General features: G+C 54.8%; 1 protein-coding gene across 1 annotated transcript; it reads right to left on the reverse strand.

The window, feature by feature from the left end:
* Positions 1 to 1,211: 1,211 nt before the first annotated feature.
* TECTA (tectorin alpha) lies at positions 1,212 to 26,047 on the reverse strand. The gene is made up of 23 exons (XM_058041272.1): positions 25,984 to 26,047; positions 24,335 to 24,468; positions 22,580 to 22,867; positions 18,353 to 18,490; positions 17,593 to 17,758; positions 15,467 to 15,879; positions 14,260 to 14,830; positions 12,804 to 13,396; positions 11,845 to 12,418; positions 10,609 to 11,219; positions 9,520 to 10,081; positions 8,432 to 8,631; positions 6,880 to 7,263; positions 5,797 to 6,083; positions 5,419 to 5,699; positions 5,202 to 5,312; positions 4,153 to 4,355; positions 3,687 to 3,850; positions 3,320 to 3,568; positions 2,706 to 2,868; positions 1,934 to 2,021; positions 1,700 to 1,816; positions 1,212 to 1,312 (listed from the first exon to the last, which is right to left on the reverse strand). The coding sequence occupies exons 1-23, from the start codon at positions 26,045 to 26,047 to the stop codon at positions 1,212 to 1,214; spliced, it is 6,462 nt and encodes a 2,153-aa protein (XP_057897255.1).
* Positions 26,048 to 26,521: the final 474 nt, after the last annotated feature.

A 26,521-nucleotide genomic window follows, 5' to 3' on the forward strand; every position in this document is an offset into this window, starting at 1 on the left:
TCTGCTCCAGAACCCAAATCTCCTCTGCTCCTTCTGCCCTACATCCCAGCCCACCCCATGGCAAACCTGCCAGACCCACATCCAGCCACAACCCGTGCCCTCAGCTCTGCTGTGCCCCTGCCTGGCACCCCAAAGCTCCCTGTCCATCCCTCCCAGGGACTCTTGGCAGCCTTGGTGTCCTCCAGGCCCCTCTGTTCCTGGCACCCCAAAGCTCCCTGTCCATCCCTCCCAGGGACTCTTGGCAGCCTTGGTGTCCTCCAGGCCCCGCTGTTCCTCACCCCCATCACACAGGAGCCGGTGCTTACGAAGGATTACAACACTTTTTATTCCCACGCAGCCGTTTCACAGAGTACAAACACAAGACAAGACACCAACACAGCCCCCCCAACACCCACCAGCACCCCAAGGCTGCTCCCCACTCTTTCACCAGCACCCCAATGCTGCCCTGGGCCCACAGACCCCAACCCTGCTCTGATCCTCAACCCCTGCACACCACGCAAACATGGCAGAGAATTTCATCCCTCCTTCCTCTGATTTTATTCCTGCCCACCAGAAAGCACCTCTTTCCAATTATTGGCACCAGCTTGTCACCACCACAGCACAATGCCAAGATTTCCAGGCCCCCGTGGATGAGTTTGGCTCTCTGAACCAAACCTCAGCACCACCTCTGCCCCGGAGAGTCAGAGGGTGACTCGGTCCCAAGATGTCACAACACCCAGAGATGGCAATGCACTGCTCTGTGCCCAACACCAACCTCTGCTTGAGTCTGTGAGCTCACTGGACCCTGGTGGCAGCTCCCAAGGACAGCGGAGATGTGAGGGGACAGCACGTGCTCCACCCTGTCCCACACTAACACTGGTGTGGGCCACCTCACCACCCCACAAGGGAGAGCCTGGGGAAAAGCTGCAAAACCCCTCCTCGAGTCCACATCAACGATGGAAAGCTGTAAAAAAAAAAACCCCAAACCCCAAACCCCAGTCCCACATCGCCGCTGGCAAACATCAACATCCCCCTCTTCCTCCAGCCGTCGCTGTGCTGGCCGCACGTCACCGCCGGCTCCGCGTCCCACCTCTCTCCGGTGACATCCCTCGGCCTCCTGGCAGCCTGGCCGGGCGGGCAGCGGCGTGGCCATGGCAGGGGGGGCTGTCTCCTACCCTACAAAGACTCAGGCTGGCGCGAGAACAGTTTTTGGCTGGGCGGCGGGGCCGCGCCTACGAGGTCAGGGGCCGCGGGGCCGAGCGCAGCCACAGCCACAGCTGGGCCGCCAGCAGCAGGGTCACTCGGGCACGGTGCTGCCCCGAAGAGCTGGAGGCTGCCAACGCAACGAGATCCACGTGAGATGAGGCTCTGAGCGCCTGCCTGCCCCGTGCCCCCCGAATCGTGCCAGGCTGGTGCCCACCCAAGTGCTCCCCTGAAGAGCTGGGGGCTGCCAACGCAGCCATGTGAGATGAGGTTATTTTGTTTAAGGAAAATGAGCATTTTTTGAGTTTTTTTTTTTCCCTTAGCCAGAGGATGAAGATCCCATGGGATGCACAGTGCCAGCAGTGCCCGCACAGCCCTCAGGTGACAGGGACAGGGCACATCTGGCTCCCTGCCCTCCACACCCCACACATCCCAGCCCCTTTCCCACACTGCTCACCCCACAGCCCCATTTTGGGGTGGCAGTGCCCTGCCGTGCCCCCCTGACCCCGGTACTTGCCCCTGCAGCTCTTGCCGTCCCCTTGCAGCGTCCCTGTCACACAGCTGCACAGGGGCCCGTCCGCCTGGCTCGTGCAGATCTGCTCACAGCCTCCGTTGTCCTCGCACCAGTCTGATCCTGGGCACAAACAGCAAAGGGGGACACCTGAGCCATGCTCCCAGTCCCTGATCCTTGGCTCCTCGAGGCTGGGATGGCAGACAGACCCCCCAGCTTTCCATGGGGTCCCACACTTACTCTTCCTCCTGATAGGTCCCACTGAGAGGATCTGCTCCTTGGACTCCTCGCCGAAGGCACTGGCCATCCTCGTGTGCTGAGGGCAGTTCTGTGTGGGGACAAACAGCACCTCTGTCACCCACAGCATGGCCCAGGCCCCCTCTGTGCCCCTCCAGCTCCCAGAGGGGCCCTGCAACCAGGCTCAGAGAGCACAGGCCCTGTCGCAGACATCTTTTATGGAAAATCCTTTCCTTAGGATTTTTCCTTCTGAGAAGCTGGGAGGCCTCAGGAACAAAATGCAAACAATGGTTATCTGCTGCTGTGGAATGCAACAGGTGCATCTGTTATTGATCTCATGTGCTTGTTTCTAATTAATGGCCAATCACAGTCAGCTGGCTTGGACAGAGAGTCCGAGCCACAAGCTTTTGTTATCATTCTTTATTTTTCTATTCTTAGCCAGCCTTCTGATGAAATCCTTTCTTCTATTCTTTTAGTATAGTTTCAATATAATATATATCATAAAATAATAAATCAAGCCTTCTGAACCATGGAGTCAGATCCTCGTCTCTTCCCTCATCCTCAGACCCCTGTGAACACGGTCACAAGGTCCCAGGGTGACCTGCCTGTGACAGAGCGTCTCCTCCCCATGCCTAGAGGGACACACAACCCTCCCATCTCACCCCTGGGGCTACATCTCTGGTCACCTCTCCAACGCCACACCAGCAGGGCTCACTGCACGCTGCCAGAGCCCTCCAAATGAAGCATCCCCGCCCTCTGCAGTGGCCCCACTCACGATTTTGCAGGAGTATTTCTCGGAGTCGCAGAGGGACACGGCGCAGTGCAGGTGAACCTCGTCGTAGTCCCCGATGAACTTGAAGACGGTGACGTGGAAGCGACACGTCAGGGACACCCCGTTCTCCTCGATGCCAATGGTGTTGTCCTTCATGTTTTGGCACCTGTGCAAAGCACTGGTGCTCAGCACCACCCTCCAGTGACCCTCCCTGTCCCCGTAAAGCCCTCACCCCAGGTCCCACAGTGGGGTGCTTAGATCCTGCCATGGCTTGTCTGGTCAAGGGTGTCACTCCCTGCCTCTGTCACCTCTCTCTGGCATTCCCAACTTCCCAAAATGCCTGTGCATGATCCATATCCCCCTGTCTCCTGCAGTTAGGTGTTGCCCACAGCATGATGGACACAAGGAAAGAGCTTCTCTCTGCACCTGGTACTCTGTCACACACAGGGCTTCTGGCTGTGTCCACACCAAGCAAATTAACTCCTGCTCTAGCAACACTGCTTCTCACTCTCTCCAGATTTTGATCAACCATCCCACTGGCCTCTAGGTCCTTGTCCCAGCTGATGCCACCACCCTTCCAGACACCATGAAAACCACTGGGGCTCGTGGCAGCTCACCCTCCCTCGATGATGAAGTAGCGCAGTTTGTCGTTGCTGTCCCGCGAGGGGGTGGCGTAGCACTTGTTCAGCATCAGGATCAGGTGGTTGGAGTCGGCCCCCACCACAAAGACCCCCACGTAGAGCACGTCCCGGGTGGTGAGCACCACCTCGCCCTGCCTGTACGGGTGCTTGTAGGACGAGTTCTTGTACAGGGCCATCTTGGTGGTGAAGCTCCCTTCCTGTGTCGGCACCGTCAGGTTAATCACGCTAACGATGACAAAGAAACGCTGGCTCAGCTGGTGGAAAGGTTTTGAACCCCCGAATTGTTGCCTGGCTTCAGACCCAGCACTGCCTCACCCGTCTGTGTAACAGGCCCTGCTCCTACCTGAGCATTGGCCGCACAACCGAGTCCAGGGAGATCTTGATGTCCAGCTCATAGGCACAGGAGAACTCCACGTTGATGGTCCTGTCCCGGGTGATGATGTTGCCCGTGTTGTTGGCACTCTCTATCCACACTGTGTTCTTGTACACTATGTGAGTGCTGTTGGACTGCAGAGGGAGCACAGGGCACTGCTCAATGCCAGCTCTCCCTGCTTCCCTGCTCCCAACGAGCACCTCTAAATGAGCTGAGTGACAAGGGACCTGCTGCCCCTCCACCTCTGACCAGAAATGGTGGGGTTTGGAGTTGCCTCCCTACTCTGCAAAACCTTCCTGTGTTCTCCCTGACCCCCAGCCCATTAAAGCACCTCCCAAGCATCCCTTGCACTGCCCTGCCCCAACCCTGGAGCTGAGCTGGACTCCAGTGGACTGTCCCACACTCCCAGCCCGGTGTGCCCCGTGTCCCAGCTCACCTGCACCAGGTTGCCACAGTTGCCTTTGGTGTTGTTGATCTGGAAGGAGATGAAGTCCTCCCCTTCGATGCCGGGGCAGTGGCGGTCGTTGACCCGCACACCCTCACGCTCAAAGCCCAGCTGGAACAGCTTGCACTTCGAAATGGACACCTCCATCTGGGCAGCCTTGCAGGTCACCTCCGCATCAATGATATCGTGGGTGGCTAGGGGAGAAGGTGACACAACTTCAGATCACCACAAATGACCCTTGGCACTTCTTTGCTCCACTAGAAATGGGCTGGGATCATCTCCTGTGCTGTGCTCTGTCCATCCTACACCCCTGCTGCTCAAAGTGCTCCAAAACCAGAGATGCCCACAATGTGCACACCAGAAAAGCTGTTCCCTGCTCTCTGCTCCCCTCCTGAACTGTGCATGGTCAGAAAAACCCATCTTGGCAGAGGTCACAGCCCTCAGCACATCCCTTCCCAAAGCACCTGTAGCATAATGATCCAAGGTGGAACTCAGCACTGACCCCACAGCCAGGAGCAGAGCACTCACTGTTCCCACAGGGCCAGGAGCAGGGTACTCACTGTTCCCATAGGGCTGGGAGCAGAGGATTTACTGTCCCCATAGGGCCAGGAGCAGGGCACTCACTGTTCCCATAGGGCCAGGAGCAGGGCACTCACTGTTCCCATAGGGCCAGGAGCAGGGCACTCACTGTTCCCACAGGGCCAGGAGCAGGGCACTCACTGTTCCCACAGGGCCAGGAGCAGAGCACTCACTGTTCCCATAGGGCCAGGAGCAGAGGATTTACTGTTCCCATAGGGCCAGGAGCAGAGGATTCACTGTTTCCATAGGGCCGGGAGCAGGGCACTCACTGTTCCCACAGGGCCAGGAGCAGAGGATTTACTGTCCCCATAGGGTCAAGAGCAGGGCACTCACTGTTGCCATAGGGCCAGGAGCAGGGCACTCACTGTTCCCACAGGGCCGGGAGCAGAGGATTTACTGTTCCCACAAGGCCAGGAGCAGAGGATTTACTGTCCCCATAGGGTCAAGAGCAGGGCACTCACTGTTGCCATAGGGCGGGGGCTCGATGCAGCCACACAGCTCCCCGCCGTTGTCCAGCTCGCAGGTGCGGTTGGGGCAGTCGGCACCCACGCAGGGATCTTCCACCACTCCTGCTAAACAGCACAAGACACAGCACAAACACAACCTTTACCCTCAGACCGTGGGGCAGCCACCTCTAGCCCCTCTCCCTCTCGAGCCGAGCAGCCCCAGTCCTCTTACAGCAATTCTCCTTCTCGATCCAGTCGGTGCCCAGGATGCCGAAGGTCCTGCAGGCCTCCCCGTAGGCAGCCAGCGAGCCGCACAGCTGGACCTTCTTGTGGTTGTAGCAGCCATCCAGAAAGCAGGACTCATAAAAAGGCAGGGGATCCAGGAGGCCGTAGCAGGGCTGGAAGAAGCCTTTCATGTCGGTCAGCTTCAGGCAGAAGTTGTCACTCTGCAGCTCCTGGATCTGCACGTTGTCGCAGGAGGCGGCGTACTGCGAGTACTGCAGCTCGTTGCAGCTGTGGGCACCGGACACGTGGTGGGGGCTCCTTTCGTGGCCAGCCCTGCTCCCATTCCCGCTCCCACCTGGCGGGGAAGGGCTGGCTGTGCACTCACCTCTTCTGCATGCCGTTGGTTTTCCAGCTCTGCGCCAGCACCACGCTGCTGACGGCCGGCTTGCCCCGCAGCGTGGCGTAGTCGTCGGTGATGTCGCCGTTGAAGTTGCCGCAGAGGCCGCACACCTTGTTCTGCAGCCGCTCCCCGAGGATGATCTTGATGACGTTGAAGCCGTTGTAGCGGATCTGGATGTCGGGGCTGGAGTCGATGACCAGGAAGCCCTCCTGGCTGAAGATCTTGGTGGAAAGCCCCGTGACGAAGGGGATGCTCACAAGGCTTCCGTTCACCTATTGTGAGAAAAGGACAAGAGCTGACATCCCTCCCATATCCTCTGCCTACAGATGTGGGCATGTGTTGGGGAAGATGAAACAGGAAAGCCTTATCAATATGATCATCTGGCAAAAGATTTTGAGAATATGGAAACCATAAGCGAGATTGAAATGAAAGCAAGCTTTGAGATCCCTCAGTTACTGAACAACTGGAAAACAATGGTGTGGCTGGCTGAAGGTGATCCCCTTTTGATGGAACAACACCCTCTGCTTGCAGACAGGCCCAAGGGTCAGAGCAGACCCTACAGCTTGGCAGAAGGGGCCCAAAGAGGAGTTTTTAGGGTTTAAAATGTAACACAGTATGATAGTGTAATGATTCTTATAGGTTGTATGTAAATGCTATAGGAATTATGTATTGTACTAGATTGGTTAGTGAGAATCAGAATATTCAACACAGAAGAAGATTTATGGTATTGTAACAGGAACCTCGCTCTCTCATCCTCTCTCCCCCTCTCTTCTCTCAGTCCTGCTCTGAGCTGTGGCTGGCAGCTCCCAGCAGGGCCCTGCACCCAGGCCCTTTGCAATAAACCCCAAGTTCCATGACCTGGCTGCGGAGATCTCTCATGTCTGTCTGTCCCGACCATCCTACCCTCCAACACTCCTACAGGCATGAGCCGCTCATAAAAGATCCCACAGCTGCTTCCCACGCCCCCAGCTGTGAAAACATTGACAGTAGCCTGGAGCCCTTGTGGAGACCATGGTGCAGCCTGAACTGCCACCCACCATCCCCTCCCAGCCCCTGACGAGACCCCACCTTGACAGTGCTCCTGTCGCTGATGAGGATCTGCTCCTCGTTGATGTAGAAGTACACGGGGGAGATGATGGTGAGGTTGGGCGAGGACCACTTGTCGAAGTTGATGATGAGCTGGAAGGAGAAGTCGGGCAGCTTCTGGCAGATGGTGGAGAGCACGAAGGCGCAGTTGGCGGGGAAGCGCAGGAAGGCGCCGTCGAAGGTGCGGAAGACGCCGCCGCCGGCCGCCAGGCAGAAGGAGCTGCGGGTGCTGAAGCAGCCGCGGACGCCGTTGCGCAGCCCGCACTCCTCGTCGGACTTGCAGTGCCGCGGGTCGCACTGGATCAGGTTGCGCCGGAAGCAGCGGCAGCGCCGCGTGCAGTCCCCGCTCCAGAAGAGCTGCTTGGGCTGAAAGAGGGACCCGTCAGCGGCCGCGCTGCCAGCCCGGAGGGGGTCTGGGCAAGGTTTGCACCCCTCCGTCACACGGCAAGCAAGGGCAGGGAACGAGGGCAGAGGACGCGCTGGCAGCTTGCATCTGCCTCTCGCAGACGTTTTTTCACAGAAATCCTTTCTTTCAGATTTCTGCGTCTTCTGGAAGGCAGAGGCCTCAGAAGAGAATGTGAACAATTGTTATCAGCTGCTGTGGAATGCAATAGGATGCACCTATTTTGACCTGTCATTGGTTCATGTTCCCATGTTTATAATTAAGGGCCAATCACAGGAACAAGCTAGGGACAGAGTCCCTGGACACAACTTTGTTATAGATTCTTTCTTTCTATTCTTATCTTAGCAAGCATCTGCAAATTTCTCTCTTTATTCTATTTAGTATAGTCATAATGTATTATATATCATATATCAATAAATCCAGCCTTCTGATCAAGAAACAAGATTCTCGTCCGTCTCTCACCATCCCCAGCGACCCACTCAGGACGCTGTAATATCTGCCTTGCAACATCTCTGCTACCCACAGTCAGGCTTGCACTGCCGCCAAAACCTCCCTCACCTCTTGTGCACACAAAAAGCCACAGTGCTTAATACCCCTGTGGCCTCTTTCTCACATTCTGCCAGCCACCAACCCATCTGCAAGGAAGCCCGTTTGACAGAACCCCAATACTGGCTCCTCATGGAGCAAAGGCACCTTGCACAGAACAGTTTCACTGTTCAAATACAAATGACTATGATATGACCAGTGCTATCACCACAGAACTCTGCTGCTTCAAACTCCTCAGTGACATCCAGTAGCTACAAAAAAAGCAAATTTCACGTAAAACACTTAATCTACAATGTGTGAATACCTACCACAATGTGATCATACAATACTGGATTTTGGCACTCATCCCAGTTGTCACCTTCTCTCCATCCAACCTCCACCAGCTCCTTTCTGTGCTTGACACCCAGGTCACCTTCACCCAACAAACTGCATGATTTTTTTTTTTGCATAGAAAAATGCAAAAAAAAAATGCAGCACACCAAGGAAGGACATCCCTCTCCTCTCTAGCCTTGCTACCAGCCCAGCCTCAAACTCTGCCCAGCAATATCATCCAGAGGGAGGGAGCAGGCCCCAAGAGCTGCGTACCTCGTAGTATTTGCCATCAGAGTAGCAGCCACAGTTGTGGGGCAGGATGCAGCTCTTGCCATTGAGGACATAGCCAGGGTCACACTGGCAGCCCTCCACGCAGTAGTGGCTGCAGTCGCTCTTCAGCCGGATGGCAGCACACCGGGGCTGGCACAGGGACACACAGCTCTCGTAGTGGCTGTTGGGGGGACAGCTGACAGCTGAGCAGGGGACAAAACAGGCACGGATTAGCTCCATGGACACCACCAGCCTGGCTCCCCACCAGGGACTGATTCAGACCTGTCATGCATGGGTGCCAGTCTGTGGCCTCACCACCCCGTGGGAGAGGGGCCTCTGAGCCATGAGCTTGCTTGTTAGAAGGGAAAACGACACAAATTTAATTTTCAGTCTCGTTAGCAAGGACAATTACTTCCCATTTGATTTGCCAGACAGATTGGCTGCCAGGGATGCGTGCGGTGCCCATCCTCAGGAGCCTGATTGAACAGCACATCGTCATCCTATTGACAAGGGGCTGCAGCTTCATTAGAGCAACACGCACTGCTGGCACCGAGGCTGACTGAAATAATTCCTGGTTAGCAGTGGGGGATGGCTGATGCCTTCTGAGCCTGAGGCTTTCCATTTTCCATTCCTGTCCCTTCTGAGCTTGAGGCTCTCCCTCCATCCCTGTCCCTTCTGAGCCTGAGGTTTACCCTTTTCCATCCCTGTTCCTTCTGAGCTTGAGGCTTTCCATCTTCCATCCCTGTCCCTTCTGAGCTTGAGGCTTCCCCTTTTCATCCTTGTCCTTTCTGAGCTTGGGTCTTTCTATTTTCCATCCATGTCCCTTCTGAGCCTGAGGTTTACCCTTTTCCATCCCTGTCCCTTCTGAGCTTGGGGCTTTCCATTTTCCATCCCTGTACCTTCTGACCTTGAGACTTCCCCTTTTCCATCCCTGCTCCTGGTGTACCACATGCAGTTTGTGACAACTCCAGGAGATTGTGGCGTCCCAGAGTTCACCCAGGAAGCGTGGGAGGGATTGGCAGCCACGCCATTGGCCTCCCCCTCCCTGGCACCCCAGGAAAAGAAGGACCTGGAGGCAGGGTGGCACTTACAGCACGAGGTGAAGTTCCTCCAGCCAGTGATGGCAATGCCCTGAGTCTGGCACGTGCTGGCGTAGTTCTGCAGCCAGCTGCAGGCCGTCTGCATGGCCCCCCCATCCACGCAGGTGTCAAAGAGGCAGTTCTTGTAGAAGAAGCCGGGGTTGATCTTGCTGTGGCACTTGGCAAAGACACCGCTCTGGCTGGGGATGAGGCTGCAGAGCTGCTGGGGCTTCCAGAACCCTTCCACCTTGCCGCAGGCCGGGCAGCGGTCGCCGCAGCCCACGCGGCAGAACGCGTCCCGCTTGGCCCAGCTCTGCACAAAGTCACCGATGCTGCTGGCCGGTGTCCCCCCTGCAGCCACCAGGTCGTCCTCGGGGTTGCCGTTGTAGCGGCCACAGAGGCCATAGGTGAGGTTCTGGAAGCCCCGTGGGATGGTGACAGACAGGAAGGTCTTCCAGTCGTACACCACCTTCAGCCCGAAGTCGGTCTCCACCACGATGTGGAAACCGAAGGCGAAGATGTTCACTTTGCCCTGGCCCAGCTTCAGGGGCAGGTAGAGACGCTCGTCGTTGATCTGCAGGGAGGGAACAAGGCACACCGTGGGCGGGAGTGGTGGTGGGAGCTTCCACAGAAGGACACAAATGAGGGCGGCTCGGCATTCCCAATTTTACTCACAGATGATAAAGAACACTTCTGTCAACCCGCAAAATTCCCCTCTTTGGTGGTGAATGATCCCCCAGATTTCACCTCTTTGGAGGTGACAAGACATAAAATAAAAAAAATTTCCTCTTTACAGGACAAGACATAAAATACACTCATGAGAAGTCCCTTACCAGTGTCATGCCACTTCCCCTGTAGAACATCACCTCCTCAATTTTACATACAGATCATGAAGACCACCTCCATCAACCCCCAAAATTCCCTGCTGACCTCGCCTCCACAGCCAAAACAAAAATCCTCTCCAAAAGTCGTGCCTGGCAGCACGCTAGGACGAGCCCAAGGCATAAGCTGACACCCAGAAAACCTTGTAAGCCCTAAAGCCTCATGTCTAGGGTTTAACTCCTGCAGAAACAATCACATCCCTCATGGCCCTGCACTCACCAGCACAGTGTATTTGTAGGCACGGTGGATGACAATCCTGTAATTGAAGACCTCCACTTCCACCTGCTTCACCCACAGGGCCAGAGAGGTGTCCCGATCCTCGTTCTTGGCCGTGACAGTGAACGCTGGGAACGTGTCCGAGCGCTCCACCCTGGGCCGGGAGATGCTGGTGACCAGCACCAGCTCACAGCTGCTCTGGAAGTCGAAGGAGTAGCCATCAAAGGTCAGGTAGTGCCCGTAGCCCGAGATGATGCAGGAGGCGTCGGTGCGCACGTGGCAGTAGTAGAGGCCGTTCTCCTCCAGGCAGTACTCGTCGTCCTTGCAGGACACGTTCTCGCAGTAGACGCTGTTGTCCGAGCCGTTGCAGTAGCACAGGAAGTGGCAGGAGATGTCCATCCAGAAGGTCTGGTTGGTGGCCAGCTGCCGGCCCTCGAAGTTGCAGCCGCACTCGCGGCGCGGGATGCAGCGGGTGCCGCGCAGGGCGAAGCCCTCGTCGCACTGGCAGCCCTCCGAGCAGGTGTCCCTGCACACGGGGCCCGAGGCCAGGCTCTCGCAGGTCTCCACGCAGCTCATGCACTCCTCAAAGTGGCTGTTCTCCGGGCAGGCGAGAGCTGCAGGGTTGGCAAACACAGAGCCTGAGCCCCAGCTCCGACAGCACGGGGTGAGGAACAGGCAAAAAGCGCATGGTGATGGATTTGGGGAAAAGGGGAAACTGTTCCAGCACCTTGTGGCCACTGGCTCATCCCATTCCCTTTGCAACCCTCACATCTCAACCTGGTCCTGCCACATGCCAAACATCATCTCCTCCTGTTATTTCCCAAACAAACACCTCTGAGGCAGAGACAGGCACAGCCTTCCCACCATCTACTGCCACACTCGGGATTTGTCACATTTGCTTATGAGTTATGAGGCAAGTTTACAGCGACAGCTAAAATCCAGCGTTATTCAAATTATCCTCTGGTGGTGGCGTACAGCACCACCAGACACCATCTGCGGCTCCAGAACGCTCCTACAGTGCCCCATAAAACTTCTCCTGCCTCCTGAAATGCCACCCTGAAACCGCTTCCCTGGGAAATCTCTCTCTGCTGGCACCAGAATCCACTGCCTGTGATTCCAGCATCCCACAAAAAAGCTGCTCTGCCCACAGATCCCCACCAAAACAACTCTGCCTGAGCTTGGCGGGTTCCTAACTCCCTTCTCCCCACTGTGGGTGAGGAAGAGCTTTGTTGGACTCACGGCAGAAGCTGTGGCTCCTCCACTGGCCGATGTCCACGTCGGCGTTCTTGCAGGCGCTGGCGTAGCGTGCCACCGAGTCACACAGCTCCGACACGTTGCCCCCGCTCTGGCACAGGCGGAAGAGGCATGTCCTGTAGTAGGCCGAGACGTTGACCACGCTGTGACACTCCAGGAAGGAGCTGTTGGTGGGGTCGTTGATGATGCCGCAGCTGGAGCGGCTCCGGTAGGACTTGAGCAGCTCCGAGTCGTTGTTGCAAGCCATGAGCAGGTCCCCGCACTCGCCGTTGCAGAACTCGTCGAAGGTGATCCAGCTCTCCAGGAAGAGCTCCAGGTTGTCCGTGAACTTGCCCTTGGGCAGCCAGAACTCGTCGGTGGCGTTGTCGTTGAAGAGGCCGCAGAGGCCTGCGGTGCAGTTGAAGTAGGAGGTGGACAGGCGGATCTCCAGGAGCCCGGAGTCGTAGTAGCTGATGGCCAGGAGCCCCTCAGACTCCATCACAGTGCTGTTGTCAGTCCGGTAGATTTCCAGGCGCCCAGAGGGGTGGAAATAGGGCAGCTCCACGTCGTAACCATTCACCTACAAGGAACAGGGTGGAGAGGCTTCAGGGAGGGTGATGTGGCTTTGTCCAACCACGCTGTGTGCATTAAACACTTCCTGAGCCAGACCCGCCCTCCAAGGCCCAGAGCCTCCTCTGAGTGAGGGCATAGAGCTGTATCTTTGGGTTTTGCCCCACAAAAAGCAATGCTTCTTCCAGGGGAAAAGCAAGCTGCAGGAGAAGGAGGAGGCAGGAAAGGCTCCTCAGCAAACAGAAGGAGCAGTGCTGTGGCAACAACTTCACAGGCACCCAAAGGCCCTCCACATGATGGCTCAAGTGTGGTGACCACAGCCGCAGACCCATAATCTCCACTGGATCACACCACAAGCCACCACCTCCCACCCTGTCCCTGGGCAGCACCTTTACCTTTATGTCTGACAGCCTGGTGCCTCCAATCTTCACGTCTTGGCCAGCAGCCTGGACCCGCACGACGCGCGGCCCGTTGGGAGCAGAGCCAACTTTCTTCTGGTTGATGTCCACCTCGATGAAGTCTGACCTCTCTGGGCAGGTCTTGAGCAGCGTGTAGGACTGCTCCAGCGGGTAGGGGAAGGTGATGCCATCAAAGGTCTGCAGCACCTGGTCCTGCCCCACCAAACACACGGTCTCCCTCTTTGGGTAGCAGCCCCGGTAGCCGTTCTCGATGGTGCAGATCTCTCCCTCGGGGCAGGTGGTGTTGAAGCAGCTGGCCTCCCCTCCCGGCTGGCAGCGGCAGTGCACGGTGCAGTCTGGGGATGCCCAGAAGAACTCCCCCACGGGGTAGTAGCGGCCGTTGACGTCGCAGCCGCAGCCCTGGACGGGCACGCAGTGGTCGGCGCTGAGCACGTGGCCCTCGGGGCACTCGCAGCTCTCGGTGCAGGGCGAGGCGCAGGCCAGAGGGGCTGTGAGGTCTGAGCAGGTGGCAGGGCAGCTGCTGGCACACACCGAGTACTGGCTGAGCTCCGGGCACTGCACGGCCGCCGCTGTGGGCGCAGAGGGGTGACAAACAGAGGGATGCGTTACAGCGTGGTTCAGGGCCAGCTGCCACCCTCTCACTGAGACAACACAGAGTGACCCACGGACCCCTCAGGGGTAGGATTGCAACCCCCATTTCCTGTCACAGACATCTTTTATGAAAAATTCTTTCCTTAGGATTTTTCCTTCTGAGAAGCTGAGAGGCCTCAGGAACAAAAAGTAAACATTGATTATCTACTGCTGTGGAATGCAGCAGGTGGATCTTTGATCGGCCCATGTTGGTTGCTTTTTATTAATGGCAAATCACAGTCAGCTGCCTCAGACAAAGAGCCCGAGCCACCAGCCTTTGTTGTAATTCCTTCTTATTCTATTCTCAGCTAGCCTTCTGAGGAAATCCTTTCTTCTGTTCTTTTAGTACAGTTTTAATGTAATATATATAATAAAATAATAAATCAAGCCTTCTGAAACATGGAGTCAGATCCTCATCTCTTCCGTCATCCTCAGACCCCTGTGAACACAGTCACAATTTCCCACCCAGGTCTCCCTGGCCAGCCTGAGCGTCTCCAAAATAGCCCCTGAGCCACTGAGTCACCCACAGCTATTTAAGGTGACTGACCAACCAGTGCCCCTTCCAGTCCAGCCTCCAACCCTCCTCATGGCAGCTGATGACCTCCAGAGCAACGTGGAGCTCCCACCTCACGCCTGACTTGTGCCACACTTTTGCCAGAGCAAGCGTGTGATGCCGTGGAGAGGAGGGACCAATCGGTTCTCTCCCAACTCCCTCCGCTCCAGGCAATCCCTTCCTTTGGATTTCCTCCCCCTCCTGTCACACATTTCTGGGCACACAGGCAAACCCCTGGCAAACACTCACCGCATCCCGTCTGGCTCCTCCACTCTCCCACCGAGATGCCCAGGGCCTGGCACACGGTGGCGTACGCCTGGATGGCCTGGCACAGCCCGGTGCCGTTGTCCTTGGCGCTGCAGAGGTCGTAGACACAGCTGTGGATGAAGGCAGTGGGGTCCAGGACAGAGCCACACTCCCAGAGGGGGCCCCCGCTCTTGTTGATGAAGCCGCAGTACTCGGGGGTGAAGTAGAGCGCCTCGGTGGCGGGGTCGCAGAGGCTGCAGTTCTCCAGGCAGCCCGTGGAGCACCTGCGCTCGGGGTGCGGCACCTGCCAGCTCTCCCCCAGCTCTGGCACGGACGTGGCCACCCTCCCATCCGAGCGCAGCACGTCGTCCTCGGGGTCTTTGTTGTAGTTGCCGCACAGCCCGCACGTGGCGTTGATGTACGAGCCCGGCACGGACACGGAGGCGTAGTGCTGCCCGTCGTAGGTCACCAGCAGGCCAAAGTCAGTCTCCAGGGCAGTGGACAGCCCGCTTTGGTAGACCTTGATTGCGCCCAGGTCCAAGGAGATGGGCAGGGACACCATCAGGTCGTCCACCTGTGGGGACAACACCCGATGGCTGAGAGCCAGGGACAGCAGAGCCCTCGTGCTGGGACAGGGACAGGACAGCTGTCTGTGGGGTCTAGTGTGACAGTGTTTACAGGGGTCTTAGGATGAGGGAAGAGATGAGGATTTGACTCTATGCTTCAGAAGGCTTGATTTATTATTTTATGATATATATTACATTAAAACTGAACTCAAAGAATAGAAGAAAGGATTTCATCAGAAGGCTAGCTAAGAATAGAATAGGAAAGAATGATAACAAAGGTTTGTGGCTTGGACTCTCTGTCCAAGCCAACTCACTTTGACTGGCCATTAATTAGAAACAACCAACATGGGCCAATCACAGATCCACCTGCTGCATTCCACAGCAGCAGATAACCATTTTTTCCATTTTGTTTTTAAGGCCTCCCAGCTTCTCAAGAGGAAAAATCCTAAGGAAAGGATTTTTCATAAAAGACGTCCGTGACAGTGTTGGAATAGGGACATGCACAGAGGGACAGCCATTGGTAAGCTACAGGCCCTTTGTGTCACCCATGCCCATTCCCCAGGACACACGAGGCCCAGAGGTGCCATCCCACACCCTCCAGGCTGCTGCCCTGGCAAGTTCTCCCCTTCCAGCAGAGCCCTTACCTTTGCCTTCCCAAAGCCGCCCCTGGGGAGAACAATCTTGTGCGAGTAGACCTCCACATAAATATCCCTCAGCCAGGAGACGGAGGAGCCGCCTCGGTTCTCATTCTTGGCCTCCACGTTGAAGTAGGGCAGCTGGGAGCCTGGCCAGCACTGCCTGGCGAGGAGGTAGGAGCAGGAACCCTGGAAGTGAAAGAGGAAGCCGTCGAAGGTGTGGTAATGTGGATCTCCGAACACCACGCAGGTGCTGCTCTCCACCGGCACGCACTGGAAGAATTTGCTCTTCGTCTCACACGCCTCGAAGGGGCCACAGGCCATGTCCTGGCACAGGATCTCATTGTTGAAGTCCAGGCAGCGGCACTTGGTGGTGCAGTTGGAGTTGTCCCAAAAGATCTCCCCTTGGCGGAGAAACTGTCCTAGAAAGACAGAAAGGGGAAAATCCACGCTACATCACCTCTTGAAACAGAAACAGGCTCTGAGCCACCCTCGGGGCCTGCTGGTCCTGTGGTGGAGGCACCACCACCGTGTCCTGCTGCTGGGCTTCTCAGCTGCTTTCTTGGTGCAAACTCCCAGCAAGAGCCGCTCAGCAAATCCCAAGTTTCATTTCTAACGTGTGGTGCATCCTCTTTGTGTCCTGCCCACGCCACGAGTCCCTGGAATGCTGCGAGTGCTGTCACAAATCCGGGGTCAGTGCTGGAGAATTTGAAGGTTATTCCACACATTTTGGACACCCACCACTCTGGTTCTTCTTCAGTGTTGCAGGGCACACGAGGCATTTGTGCTGTTTTCCCAAAGGAAAAGCCCCATTTGGAGGCAGTTTCCAGCACTTTTGCTCCACTTGCACCATCCTCCAGCTTTTCTCTCACTTCCACAGTTCCCTCGTGCCGGTCAAACAGTCACTCTGTCATCAGCAGCCCCAGGAGCAATTTACTCCCATTCAGGAGGAGCTTGTAGTAGTTAGTACACCAAAGAGCTGTTGATAAGCAGCTTCACCCCACACACGAGCCCCAGCATGGTGCTGAGTGATCTCACAGCCCCAGAGAGGGAGCGGGTTTGGCTGGTGAGAGACAGGAGAGGCAGGGGGAAGGCTGGAGAACAAGGATGGCAAGTCCCCGTGAGGGTTTCTCTCCCCTCCATCTGGACATTTTTCACACTCCTCCAGCGCGTGGCTTCTGCCGTGCTCTGCCTGAGTTTACCTCTCCTAAACTTTTTGTTCTCTTCCCTGCCTCCTACCAAAAAAAAAAAAAAAAAAAAAAGGAAACCAAGCTGTTTTCTGCTTCCCTGCAACAAATGTCTCCTCTCGGCAAGGCCCACGCTCCAACCATGCTGGCGTGGGGAATTTGGGAAGGGGGTGTCATTGGGATCCAACAGCTCGTGCTGCATCTCCTCTTGTGGAGGGCAATCAGCCATTCACGGTGAAATTTAAATCCAGCGGTGGGATCTACTCGCACTCCTCTTGTCCCCTGCAGAGCTGAGACTGGTTTCCAGCTTCTCTGCAAAGTCCAGCCTTTCTTCCAGGGGTCAGCAGCTGGGAAATGCTTTTCCCAAAACTCTGCTGGAGCTGCAAGAGCCTTGGGATCTCGTGAACCTCGAGCAGTCCTAAACTAGGACACAAAGAAGCCACATGTCTCCAGCGTCTGCCAGCAAATGACAATCCTTTCTTGCTGGAAAGACTCCTGGAGCACAGTGGATGCTCCTGACAGTTTTATTTGTCAAATGGAAATGCAATAATCTTTCAGCAGCAGAGCTCCTGTGCATCGATTAATCCCTTTATGGCCCCGCACTGTCAGTGACAGGCACACGCTCTGTAACTGCTGCAGACACACGACATTTGTCCTGCCTTCAAACCCTGCTGCGCCTCATGCACAAACAAGGGAAATGGCACAAGATCAGCTTCCCTAATTCATGGGCAGGAGGAAATTGCTGTCCCCAGGTCTTTCCTGTTGCCACCAATTATCACAGGAACTCGGAGATGTGCCAGGACTGAACCCTCTCTTCTGTTTCTGTCCCTGCTGCAGCTCATGGGGACGCCCTGGCAAAAGCACAGATCATGCAGCACCCCAACAGCATCACCTTTGGCTGCACTGCACCCCAAAATGTGGGGACAAGCAATGCCAGTTCTCCCTTACCTCTCAGGCTGCAGCCGTTGGCCGGGTCTATTTCTCTGCCATCTATTTTGAAAGCCCAGCGCCCAGGGACGTTCACGTTGGTTGTTTCCTCAATATTGACAATGTCTGGGGTTCTGGAGCCTGGCATGCTGAAAAAGTTGGTGAGATTTCCACCATTGAAGCCAGCCTAAAGCAGAGAGAGAGCGAATTCCATCACCCACCTTGGGAAAGCAGTGCTGCATTTCCTCGCTCCTCTGTTCCCCCTGAGTGCATCTTCTTTAGTGTTAACAGCTCTTTCTGGAGATTTCTGTTTTCAGGTTGTCTAAATTTCTGTTTTCAGGTTGTCTAAATTTCTGTTTTCAGGTTGTCTGGATGTGAATGAAAAGCTAAACAAGCACTACAAGCAGAAGGGAAGTATATTCACAGATTTATGTTTATATAGATACATATGTATGTACATACAGATCTAAGGGTGTGCGAACTAAGGGGCCAAAATAAAGTGGGGGAGCAATGCAGGGAGAGATGAACGAGGAAACAATGTGGGGGTGCAGGATTCCTGCATTCTTTATGCAGCAATGTCCCCTTCCTCAGGCAGAGGGACTGGCTATGGCACTGCTGCCACCACCACATTTTGGAGTGCTCACCCCAGCAGCTGAGTGCAAGGCCAGTGCTGGGGATGCTGAGGGACCCAGGAGCCTGAGGAAGCAGGGATGCTTTGGAAAAGCCACAGGCAGCCATCAGGAGCTCATCGGGGATGGGGACACGGGAGCAGGAGCCTCACCTGAGCCATCACCCCGCCGAGCCCCGTGAGGGGATCCCCTCCGCTGGCGGTGCCCGTGGTCCAGCTGATCTCGTGGTAGTTGAACAGGGCAAAGGAGGACACCCCGTCTGTGATCAGCACAGCCTGGAACGTGTTCACCTGTGGGAAACCACGGCCACCTTCACTGGGGGCATTGCTCTCCTCCTGCCCTCCTGCCCACAGTGAGGTCTGGCTCAGGGTGAGCCTCACCGTGAGGAGCAGGAGTGGAATTAGACCCAAAATTCCCAAAATTGCTGCCACAGCTCCAGCAGCTCCAATTCTGCTCCTTCCTCCACCTGGGAGCACGTGAGGACCATCTCTGATCCAGGGGAACACCAATAGATGGCAGCATGAGAACAAGCTGACAGGGTTTGGTGCTGTGATCTGTTATCTCCCATTACCCTGTCTCAGCTCCATTCCTGCATTATCTCTCCCCGGTTCCCTTCCACATTCACATCCCACAACGCTGCTGAGGGTGGATCACATCCAAGCCAGCCACGTATATCCTGCACTTTGCTGCCTGCCAAATCCCCTCCCCACCTGCTAAATCCTCTGCTCGCGTTCCTCCCTTCGCTTGAAATGACTCTGCGTTTCCAGCCCCACCAACTCCGGCCAGGATCCAGGTGGGAAGAGCCCATATTCCCTCTTAGGGCCGTGCAGGAGGACAGGAGCAGCTCCTTCCCTTGAGACATCCCCTCCATCCCTGCAGGTCCAGCAGCAGGGAGCTCAGTCAGCCCCTTCTCTCAGCTCCCTGCATTTCCCTGTCCTTCCCATCCATGCCCTGAGAGCAGCTCCTCGGGCCTCTGAACAAGCAGGATTTTAGCAAATGTGGGCTGCCTCTCTTTTAATTAATGCAGAGCAACCCTTTGAGCCTGGCTATGTGGGCATTGCACACTGGGGAGGAAACTGCAGCCACAGAAACAGTCCCCAGGTGTTTGGGAAAGCCCACAGACCCAAACATCTCCCACTGGGCTTTATCCTGCATCATCTCAGGAGCCCTGAGCACTGAGAGCAGTTGGTGGCTGCTGGAGGAAGGGGAGGGCTGGGGGTCACTTGGCACCACGTCCCATCCCCATGGAGCAAACCCACTGCCCTGAGGATGATCTCAGGAGCTCTGGAGCAAACCCACTGCTCTGAGGGTTATCTCAGGAGCTCTGGAGCAAACCCACTGCCCTGAAGATGATCTCAGGAGCTCTGGAGCAAACCCACTGCTCTGAGGATTGTCTCAGGAGCTCTGGAGCAAACCCACTGCTCTGAGGATTGTCTCAGGAGCTCTGGAGCAAACCCACTGCTCTGAGGATTGTCTCAGGAGCTCTGGAGCAAACCCACTGCTCTGAGGATGATCTCAGGAGCTCTGGAGCAAACCCACTGCCCTGAGGATGATCTCAGGAGCTCTGGAGCAAACCCACTGCCCTGAGGATTGTTTCAGGAGCTCTGGAACAAACCCACTGCTCTGAGGATGATCTCAGGAGCTCTGGAGCCAACCCACTGCACTGAGAATGATCTCAGGAGCTCTGGAGCAAACCCACTGCTCCGAGGATGCCCCAGAGGGGAGCCCAGGGCTGCCTGCACGCCACAGGGGATGTCACTGCCAGGGAAACGAGGCCCCTGCCAGCAGAACTCGGGAACTCGGAGACGAAGCAGCTCTGGGAGCTGTCAGGAGAGGCAGAGAGAGAGGGAGAGGTGTGGGCAGAGCTGCCTCTGAGCAGCTGCAAATGGCACAGTTCACACCAGGGCAGGGAGTGCAGCAGAGCCACTTCCACTCCTCATCCTTTCCCTGAGATTCTCTCTCCCACTCCTGGTTTCCTCTTGCCCACCTCTGCCAAGCTTTTTGCAGTGCTGGGAGATCACAAACCTGTCACACGCAAAGGCAGTGCCTCGGAGAATGCCACAGCAGCTTTTCCATGCTCAGGAGCCTCTGGGAGGGTGGCAGGAGGAGAATCTCACACCTGGCTCTCCTCATGAACAACACTTCCATCAACCCCCCAAATTCCCCTCTTTGGAGGCCATGGAGCACTCTCTCTGTCCAGCCCTCAGAGAATGAACCTGTTTTCTCAGGTGTCATCTCCAGGCAGCAAGTGCAGCGTCCCTGAGGCCATGTTCCCAAATTTCCTGCAGTTTTTCTGCATTGCGATGAAATTCCTGCTTAAGTTGCACGGTGCTACTCCCCGTGCCAACCCCGAGCCCTGGCTGCTGCTGAGCAGGGAGGCTGCTCTAAAGCAAAATAAATTGCATTGTGTTGCAAATGTAATTCTTCAGGCAATACACGAATCTCTATATTGCTTGATGTCTGAAAATATATATATATATATAAATATATATATGTGGGGTTTTTCTGCAAGTGCTGCCAGGAAAAAAAAAAATGCATGAAATCTCAAGCTTCTCTAACAAATGGAAAAGAGCTGAAGTGTTTATCAGAGCCAACTCCTTGAGACAGTAGAAGCTGGGTTTTGGCACTCACAGCACACAGGCTAAGCCTGAACAAGCCAGACAAGAGCTGGGATCCCTCATTTTGCTGTTCAAGGATGAGGTTTGGGGCAGCCTGGTCTAGAGGAAAGTGTCCCTGGCCACGGCAGGGGGTGGAAGGAGGTGATCTTCTCCCACCCAAACCACTCTGATTCTATCTCCACCCCTACCAGCAGTCCAGCACGAGCCTCCCGACATCAGCTGCAGTCACAGCTCACAAATTCACCAGATATTTAAAAGCTGCCCTGACAAACATCCCACTGCCATCCCCCTCCTGTGAGCTGCAGCTCGCACATTTGTGGCCATGTGATGTGGCCAAGTCATTAGTGTGACTCTGATCAGCGTGATCAATCTCCCATGCAGGCAGGGAGCTGCCATCAGAAACAGCTGAATTTGTATGCAAGAAATGCGTTGTGATCGAGCCAAAAAGCCCTAATTGGTGTCAGAGCCTTGCTTGGATCCTGCAAACACTGAGGAGGAGATGTTTTCCCTGGGGATCCCAAAGCAGGGAGTGAAGCTCAGGGGAGAGAATGAAAAATCCCTTCTGCCCAGAAGGGAACTGGGGAGCAGGAGCGCAAAGCGTCTCACTCAATTTTACACACAGATGATGAAGAATGCCTTCATCAACGGCCAAAATTCCCCTCTTTGGAGGGGAATGAACCCCCAAATTTCACCTCTTTGGAGGGAACAAGACACAAAATAAAAAATTTTCCTCTTTACAGGACAAGAGATAAAATCCACCCACAAGAAGCCCCTCATCGGTGTCGTGGCGCTACCCCATAGAAGGTCACCTCCTCAATTTTACACACAGATGAAGAACACCTCCATCAACCCCCAAAATTCCCCTCTTTGGAGGTGAATGAACCCCCAAATTTCACCGCTTTGGAGGGAACAAGACATTAAACAAAAATCTCCCCTCTTTACAGGACAAGACATAAAATACACCCACGAGAAGCCCCTTACTGGTGTCATGCTGCTTCCCCCATAGAAGGTGATCTCAATTTTACACACAGATGATGAAGAACATCTCCAAAATTTAACCCCCACAATTCCCAAAATTCACCTCTTTGAAGGGAAGAAGGCATAAAATAAAGAATTTTCTTCTTTAGAGAGCAAGACTTAAAAAACACTCACGAGAAGTCCCTTACCAGTGTCATGCTGCTTCCCCCGTGGAACATCACCTCCTCAATTTTACACACAGATGATGAAGAACACCTCCATCAACCCACAAAATCCCCCTCTTTAGAGGTGAACGAACCCCCAAATTTCACCTCTTTGGAGGGGACAAGACATAAAATAAAAAATTTTCCTCTTTGGAAGACAAGACAAAAAATACGCCCATGAGAAGCCCCTCACCGGCATCATGCTGCTTCCCCTGTAGAACATTACCTCTTCAATTTTTTACACAGATGATGAACAACACCTCCAAAATTTAACCCCCAAAATTCCCCTCTTTGGAGGGGACAAGACATTAAATAAAAATCTCCCCTCTTTACAGGACAAGACATAAAATCCACCCACGAGAAACCCCTCACCGGCGTTGTGCTAGTTCCCCCATAGAAGGTCACCTCCTCAATTTTACACACAGATGAAGAAGAACACCTCCATCAACCCCCAAAATTCCCCTCTTTGGAGGCGAACGAACCCCCAGAATTCCCCATTTTGGAGGGAACAAGACACAAAACAAAAAACTCCCCTCCTTACAGGGCAAGACATGATATACACCCACAAGCAGCCCCTCACCGGCGTCGTGCTGCTCCCCCCGTAGAAGGTGACCTCCTCCCAGGTGACGATGAAGAGCCAGCGCGCAGAGAAGGAGGCCATGTCCCTGAAGTGCCTGCGGATGTCCCTGGAGGCCCTGAGGAGCAGCTCTGGCTCCGTGCTCTCCCTGTAGAAGATCTCCCCGCGGATGCCGTTGTGCACGTCGGCCCAGAAGGGCGCCACGAAGGCGCGGCCGTCCGTCAGCGGGAAGGCCTCGGGCGTGAACTGGCTGACCAGGGCGTTGAAGGAGATCACTCCGTTGTTGTTGACCTGCGTGGAGACCCCCGGGGTGTCTGAGCAAAGGTGGTTTGGCAGAATAAGGCAGCACAGAGAGGTTGGTTTGGTGGGAAGTGTGAACCCAAACCTTTTCTCCCCATACACGGACAGAGGGTGAGCAGCCCGAGCATGATTCAGCTTCATCCTACCCCTGGTGGCCAAGAGTTGGTGCAGGAAGCCCCAAAACCCTGAAAGTTCTTCAAAACAAAGTTCTGCAGGAGATGGCACCCAAATCTGCTGAGGGATTGCTCAATTTTTGGGATTACTCAGCTCTGAAGCACTGAGGGACGTGGATGATGGTGACACGGATGACACTGTTGGCTGCATGGAAAAATCTGCCTTTGTCATCTGTGACAGATCCTGGGGCTCCCCAAGAGGTGGTTTGGCAGAATAAATCAGTACAGAGAGGCTGGTTTGGTGGGAAGGGTGAGGAGAGAGGGTTTGGGTTCATACACGGACAGAGGGTGAGCAGCCCGAGCATGATTCAGCTTCATCCTACTCATGGTGGGCAAGAGTTGGTGCAGGAAGCCCCAAAACCCTGAAAATTCTTCAAAATAGGGTTCTACAGGAGAGGCACCCATCAGAGCAGGATGGAACCCAAATCTGCTGAGGGATTGCTCAATTTTTGGGATTACTCAGCCCTGCAGCACTGAGGGATGTGGATGGTGGTGCAGGTGGCTGCATGGAAAATCTGCCTTTGGCTTTGTCACCTGTGACAGATCCTGGGGCTCCCCAAGTGCAGGGAGGTGCCCCCTCAGCCTCCCCAGGGTCTGCTGAAGATGCTCCCCAAAACAACATTTTTGCAAAGGATGGACAACAAACGGCAGTGCTGCCCTGGGTGCTGGAATCCCCACCAGAGAAGGGTTTGGAATGGGATTCTGCTCTCCCAGTGCTGCTGTGCACCAACACCAGCTGGAGAAGGGACGAGTCTTTGCCTCTTCTTCTGATCCCACAGAGACTACAAAACTTGGGACGTGGCACAGCCAGGCTGATTTAGGCCCTGTCTAAGGTTTGGGTGAGCTCAGGTGACACCAACCCAGGCCTGGTGTCCCCATAGCCAGGCTTTGCTGTGCCATCACCTGGGAGCAGCAGCAGCCTGGCCTTGTCTGGGGCCCCACAAAGCTGCTGCCCCTTCTCCCCCCTGCAGGTCCTGCATGTTCTTGTTTCTTGTCATGGAGCAGGAATAATGTCCCTTGTGTCAGGCCCTTCGCTTTGCTGTGCCATTTAATCACCCACAAAGAAAATTTATTGCCTTTTAGATTCCTTTCCTATGAACATTATCCCATTAAATATACCTTTGACTTTCTTAATCATAAAACCTATCAGTTCATGAAATCTAAGAACTTGTCAGGTAGCTGCTAATAAATCTTCCAATTCCTGGTGACAGGCAGAGCATGTTTAAAATGCAGCCAATAATGGCAAGGGAAAGGATGAAGGGAAGGATCTGCTTTCTCCACTTACATAAATGCTTCTGTATGGGGCTCCAAAAAAGATGAATGGCACAGAGATCTTGATTTCAGGGGAGCTGCCATCGTCCACTTTGGGGGTTTTGGTGTCGTTCTGCCAGTATGGGTACAGGCTTGCCATGGTGTGAGCTGGAAGGAGAGGGAGAAGAGAGAAGGGTCAGGACAGTCCTGATGCCAGAGAGGCCACAGAAAAATAGCACCAAACCCAAAAATCAGCAGCCAAAGGAGAAATCAGCACCAAACCCCAACATCATCGAGCCAGGGCAGAGCTGCTGGCTGTGGGACTGGCTTTAGGCCAGGCTCAGGAGGAAAAGCATCACCCAGGTTACTCAGGGCACAGCAGAGTGACCACAGGCTGCACCCTGAGTAAGTTTTGTCTCCCCTGGAACTGTGACCAAGTCAAACCCCCTCAGTGTTGGCTGCATGGGAGGACAGTGGGTCCATGCCCTGTCGCAGACATCTTTTATGGAAAATCCTTTCCTTAGGATTTTTCCTCCTGAGAAGCTGGGAGGCCTCAGGAACAAAATGTAAACAATGGTTATCTGCTGCTGTGGAATGCAACAGGTGCATCTGGGATTGGTCTCATGTGGTTGTTCCTAATTAATGGCCAATCACAGCCCAGCTGGCTCAGACTCTCTGTCCGAGACACAAACCTTTGTTATCATTCTTTATTTTTCTATTCTTAGCCAGCCTTCTGATGAAATCCTTTCTTCTATCCCTTTATTATAATTTTAATGTAATACATATCATAAAATAATAAATCAAGCCTTCTGAACCATGGAGTCAGATCCTCGTCTCTTCCCTCATCCCGGGACCCCGTGAACACGGTCACGATGCCCTGCTCCAGGATGGGCAGGACAGGCTGTTCCACATGTGAGGTGCTCGGAGGGGCAAGCAGCCCCAGTTCCAGCCCCCAGAGCCACGTTCCTGGCAGTGCCCACCTCCCTCCTGCCCTGCTCACAGCCTGAGGGGTCGCGGCTGCCCCCAAATTTCCCAGCAAAATTCACTTTCCTGCTAAAAGGCGCTGCCAGAGAACATAACTGTCTCTCCCAAAAGTGCTTCAGAAGATGGTTTTTGACACATTTCAGCCTGCTGCTTTTCTACCAGCCTAAAATCCGTCGGCTTGGGGCACAAGCAGCCTCTTCAGGCCCCAGGGCACATTTCCCTTCTTGTCCTGGCCAGATTTCTGCTGTCATTTCATGTTCTGCTCCTCCAGGGCTGCAGACATTCCTCAATTCCTCTTTACCTCTACAAGTGCCACACTACCAGACCTGCTCAGCAGCCCTAACACAGACATTTCCCAAACCCCTGCTTCCTCTGGAATGCTCCAGGTGCACACACAACCATAAAAAATTACAAGCACAAGCAGCCCTCAGTATTCTCAGTCCCTCCCTCGCCATGGGGAACACTCAGGTCACTCTGATTCTTGTTTTTGCTCCAGCCAAGGAGCTGGGGGTGTTCCTCAAACTCTCTGGGGTTGTTCCCCAAACCCTCTGGGGTGGTTTCCAAACCCTCTGGAGTAATTTTCCAAACCCTCTGGGGTGTTTCCCAAGCCCAATGGGGTCATTTCCCAAGCCCTCTGGGGTCTCTGGGCACAGCCCATTTGGGGAATATTTTAATATTTTCCTGCAGGGAGATACTCACCTCTCTGCTGTGCTGTTACCACCAAAAGGGCCACCCAGGCTCCCAGAAATGATCTCTTGTTCATCCTACAGGAAGGAGACAAACGCAGCCATGCATCACATTGGTGGGAAAACTCATCCTTGAGGGGGTTCCCGGAGCTGCCTGGCTGCTGCTGACATGTGGAGCTTCAGGTGAGGTCCCTGAAACACCTGGTGATAGCAGCAAACCACGCCAAAGGAAACCCAGAAACACCTGGAGGAGCTCATTTCACGTCTGGGAGCTGTGAACAGCCGCAGCTCTCCGTGTGCTCCTTATTCTCCTGAGCAATTCCTGATCTGCTGGGAGCAGGGATGATCCCAGGGGAGCAGCAGAGCTGTGAGGAGCTCTCATGGTCCAGGGGCTTCAGCTCCAGCTAATCCTCTGCCCTGGCTGCCACCAGAGCCATCGCTCAGGGGGCTGGATGAGCGTGGAAGGAGCACAAACATTTACACAGCTGGGCAGCTCCTTGTGCAGCGATCAATGAGAGGCTGGAGATGCAAAATGAAAGCGAAATCCTGTG

Source organism: Melospiza georgiana, chromosome 27 (genome assembly GCF_028018845.1).
Source record: "Melospiza georgiana isolate bMelGeo1 chromosome 27, bMelGeo1.pri, whole genome shotgun sequence".
Taxonomy (NCBI): Eukaryota; Metazoa; Chordata; class Aves; order Passeriformes; family Passerellidae; genus Melospiza; species Melospiza georgiana.

What these genes read in the sequence shown, in the direction of transcription:
- TECTA (XM_058041272.1), bottom strand. Translation starts at nt 26,047, where the DNA reads ATGAACAAGAGATCATTTCTGGGAGCCTGGGTGGCCCTTTTGGTGGTA. An exon ending in ACTGTGGCAACCTGGTGCAG is followed by an intron (nt 3,851 to 4,152) that starts GTGAGCTGGGAC and finishes CTCCCTCTGCAG; the next exon opens with TCCAACAGCACTCACATAGT. An exon ending in GTTGTGCGGCCAATGCTCAG is followed by an intron (nt 3,569 to 3,686) that starts GTAGGAGCAGGG and finishes TGTCATCGTTAG; the next exon opens with CGTGATTAACCTGACGGTGC.